Source organism: Rattus rattus, chromosome 1 (genome assembly GCF_011064425.1).
Source record: "Rattus rattus isolate New Zealand chromosome 1, Rrattus_CSIRO_v1, whole genome shotgun sequence".
Classification (NCBI taxonomy): Eukaryota; Metazoa; Chordata; class Mammalia; order Rodentia; family Muridae; genus Rattus; species Rattus rattus.
Window position 1 is genome coordinate 14,477,781 of NC_046154.1, and position 3,928 is coordinate 14,481,708.

Sequence of the window (3,928 nt, forward strand, 5' to 3'; positions counted from 1 at the left end):
TTCTTTTAGAGAGAACAGGGACTTCTGTCCATCTCCTGTAACCATTAATGGGCAGGAGGCTGACCAGAGGTTGAGAGCCTGAAGAACAGGGCCTCAAGGTCAGGTGATCTACAAGCTGACCTTTGAAGTATCTGTTAATGACCTCCGGAAGTGGAGGTAAGAGGATGAGGAGTTCAAGGCCAGTCTAAGCTACAATACACCATTAGAAATAAAAAGGAGGGTTGGGGATTTAGCTTAGTGGTAGAGCTTGCCTAGCAAGCGCAAGGCCCTCAAGGTTCGTCCCCAGCTCTGAAAAAAAAAAAAAAAAAAAAAAAAAAAACGAAATAAAAAGGATTAAAAATGTTGCTGAGCTTTATATTTGCTTTATATTATCTCTTTGCTCTTCATTGTTTTCTTCTGCTTCCGCTATTAATGATGCCCCACAACTCCTACTAGCTTGACTAGCCTGAATCGCAATCTGCAGCTCATTCACCAAAGCTACCTTCTTCAATCTTTGGCTTTGCATACATGACCTACCAGGCAGATGCAAAAATGGCAATGTCAGAATAGCTTCATTACATGGAACAAAAGCATAGACAACACAGTATCCCTCCATCCCTGTGTACAGTGGAAGAACGGTCCTGACTATAATCTTGAGAACCAATTAATTGAGAAGCACAGTACAGAGAGAATATCAGGTTCTCAGGATCTTCATATGTAGGAAGCGAAGAAGTCAGTCCTGACAGGAGTTTGAACCACTGTTTGCACCACACTGACAAATGTCCAAAATTATGTGTTGTTCTAGGTCCTCTGGATGAAAAGACCAGTCCCTGGGCAACCATTTCTTAGTACCCAGAAGAAATATTCCTGTTGTTACTCCAAGCATTCACAAAATGTGGCATTCTTTTCATAGATACAGCGTGTGTCACAGTCATAACAGGAATAGGTACCAAAGCAGATTGACTTGGGCTGCCTTACAGCCACGAGTGTGTCCATGAGCTCAGCACAAAGCTGAGAAAATGTCTCTACCTGAACATAACCCCACTCATTATAGACCTCTACTGGAGCAGGGTACAGTTCCATGGTCAGCTGGCTCAGTTTGACAGTGTGACGCAGAAGGTCCTTCAGAGCATCCATGGAGATGTTATTGTCATAAAAATTGAAACTAGTGAGCTGGGTGCATTGGGTCAGGGCAGGCTGAAGGATACTGAGGTGAGAGTCACTCATCCTACAGCCTTCTAATTCTAGAGTCTGCAGAGTGTTTGCAACACTCTCTAAGAAACATTTGAGAGGCGTGACATTCAATGCAGTTAAAGAGACACCTTTCAAACACAGATGTTTAAGCTGACCATAGTTCCAACGCTGGGCAAATGACTCCAAATCTGACTGAGAGATCTGGCAGAGAGTGATAGTCAGGGACACCAAGGGAGCCACCAGACACCTGGGGAGAGATCACATGGCTGGGGTCAGAGTGATCATGGGATGGCATCCAGGGTAGCCTGTTGTGAATTGGCTTGCTCAAGCTATACCATTTTGACACGAGGTTATTACCTTCAGGGTGGGACTGGCTCATTCCACAGCTACATCTTCCAGTCTTCAGTGACAAACAGAGACCTAGAGGCTTAGACCCACTAGGCTAAGAGGGCACACAGCAAGAAGAACGTTGGAATCCATGACTATATATCAAGCTGCTTTCTAAAGTATCATTGATTCCCTGTTGTAAGTATCTTCACCTCTCCACTCTTTACCCCTGACCATCCACCCCGGTCTTTGCATTCCCTGATCCACTTAGCCCAGTCTCAAAAGAGATGTATACTGTTTAGGAGTTAGGGAAGGCAAGGGCCTGCTCTCCCAGACCTAATAAACACAGAGCTCACCTGGGAAACTGTGCAGATCTGAGCCCTCCCTAGGCAGTGGCCTCTTCTCTTTCCCATTCCTTCACCTTAGATCAGATAGAATTGCTGTGGAGGAAACCTCACTGGATATGACTCACAATACTAGTCTTCTACCATGGCAGCTCTCTCCGTACCATCTACCCTACTTCATTGCTCAGCTCTGTGGTCACACGAGCCCTGATTCAGTTGACATGGAACAAAGTCATCCTTACATATTCATTGTAAAATGTACAGTGGTCTGCAGATATTTGTGCCCATTACTCTCTTAAGTAAAAAAGGAGAGGTTTGCCCCAGTTAACAGCGACAGCTCTTCATCCATTCTTACCTGAGTAACTCATTCATGTGGTCTTTAAGAAAATAGACATCACCAATAGTGAGATTCTGGAGATACCTGAGTTCAGGGAACAGAGAAATGATCTTGGAGACGTTTTTCTCTGAGGGTGTATAGGTCCTTTCAAAGATGCGTACTAGCATGAGTTTGTGAAGGTTTCTCATCTTGCTGATGCAAGGTACAAGTTTTGCCAATTTGGACAGATTCCCCACTGTATTCAGTTCCAACTCCTTGATGAACTCTGGCTGTAAAAATTTTAACTCCTTCTTGACCTTGGACACTTCTAATGCTCCAATCTCTAACTTCTTACAGCACAGATGCAGGAAATCCTCTCTGTCCTTTGCCCACCGCAACAGATGTGTTTGGTGTTTATCTTCATGCTTAGAAGACTTAAAGGAAAGGTCACAGAACACCCTCAAACGCCGCCTATTTGAGTGGCCCTCCATTACTTGCTTCTCAAGCACAGTTTCTGATTGGGCTCCTCCACCCTCTCTTCCAGCCTGCATATCCCAGGAGTCAAGGTGTCCGTTTCTCAAATCAACCACTTCAAGCTTCCCCATCCTATAGATAAAATAGGAGATGGATCAGAAGGAAAATTGATACCCAACACTTTTTTCATCATTTCTGATGCAATTTGTCTCCCATTCTGCTGTCTTCTGTATACTCATGGTTTTCAGTGCTGGGTCTCCAATACAACCTCTAGCTTGCCAAGCAAGGGCACTTTGCCTGAGCCACATCTGGGGACCAGTCCTGTTTCTCTCTGCTCAGTCACCTTAGATTTCTGCCAGCTCCTATTTCTTTCTATTTCTTAGTTTTTAAAACAGGATTTCTCTCTGTAGCCCTCCCTCTGTAGCTTTATGGACTTGGCTGGCCTCAAATTCAGAGACTCACCTCCCTCTGCCTCCCAAGTTTAAAGGTATGTGCCACCACCTCCCAGCAAATCAGCTCCTATTTCTATTACCTGGTGGAGACACAGTGACATCTGCATCAACCTGTATCTCATATTTAATTTGTTATAAGGACTTAGAAGCTTTCCAGGCCCCTACAGGCCTCTAAGATACCAGTCAAAGCCTCTGATCTACATTTCACCTTATTCTTCTAAGCCCAGATTTCCCTACCTGGTATTTGGTTTACCTGGGGCGATATTTTCGTTTCAGCCATGTGCCAACTCCATCCAGTATAGCCTGGAAGATCTCCAAGTTGGGTTTATCTATCAGCAACCTAACAAGAAGGCAAGGGTAGGGCCAGTATTCCACCAGGATCTTAATCATCTTAGCTTTTCTCTGAGTGTCGGCCTCCTTGAACAGCGTTGGGAAAAGCTCCCTTGGTAGGTACTCCAGAACAGAGATGGTCAGCACCTCCTTCTTTACCGTGCTCTGTGCAGCCAGCTGCAGGAGGGTGGGTGGGGCTTCCAGGTCCATTCTGATGGATCTTAGGGCGATGATCCTAGGGAAAAATTTAGAAGAGACTGTATTTTCAGGGTCTCTCTTATGAGGCTTTTAACTCCTCACAGTAAGTATCTGTCTCCATGGCAGCCATGATGTCCAGTTCCAAACTTTGCTACTCTGAATCCCATATTCTTTTGGAAAGAAGCATCCAGGAAAAAAACAGAGCCCTATCACCTTTCAGAGAGGAGGGAAAAAAGCTATATACTTAATTAACTCATATTCTGCTTTCAACTTATATTCTGGCAAAGACAGGGAAGAAATCTATGAAATGGGGA

The 3,928-nt window shown here is 44.6% G+C and overlaps 1 protein-coding gene across 1 annotated transcript; it reads right to left on the reverse strand.

Annotated features, from left to right (window-relative positions):
• Window positions 1-852: 852 nt before the first annotated feature.
• On the reverse strand, window positions 853-3,626 carry LOC116886305 (preferentially expressed antigen in melanoma-like protein 7). Its single transcript, XM_032887751.1, has 3 exons — window positions 3,340-3,626; window positions 2,200-2,766; window positions 853-1,420 (listed from the first exon to the last, which is right to left on the reverse strand). Exons 1-3 carry the CDS (start codon window positions 3,624-3,626, stop codon window positions 853-855), a joined length of 1,422 nt encoding a protein of 473 aa, XP_032743642.1.
• Between the last annotated feature and the right edge of the window lie 302 nt (window positions 3,627-3,928).

Bases quoted from the DNA above. Each gene is read 5' to 3' on its own strand.
- LOC116886305 (XM_032887751.1), bottom strand. From the start codon at position 3,626: ATGGACCTGGAAGCCCCACCCACCCTCCTGCAGCTGGCTGCACAGAGC. The intron at 2,767-3,339 runs GTAAACCAAATA...TTTTATCTATAG, and splicing joins AAACGAAAATATCGCCCCAG to GATGGGGAAGCTTGAAGTGG. The intron at 1,421-2,199 runs GTAAGAATGGAT...ATCTCTCCCCAG, and splicing joins CACATGAATGAGTTACTCAG to GTGTCTGGTGGCTCCCTTGG.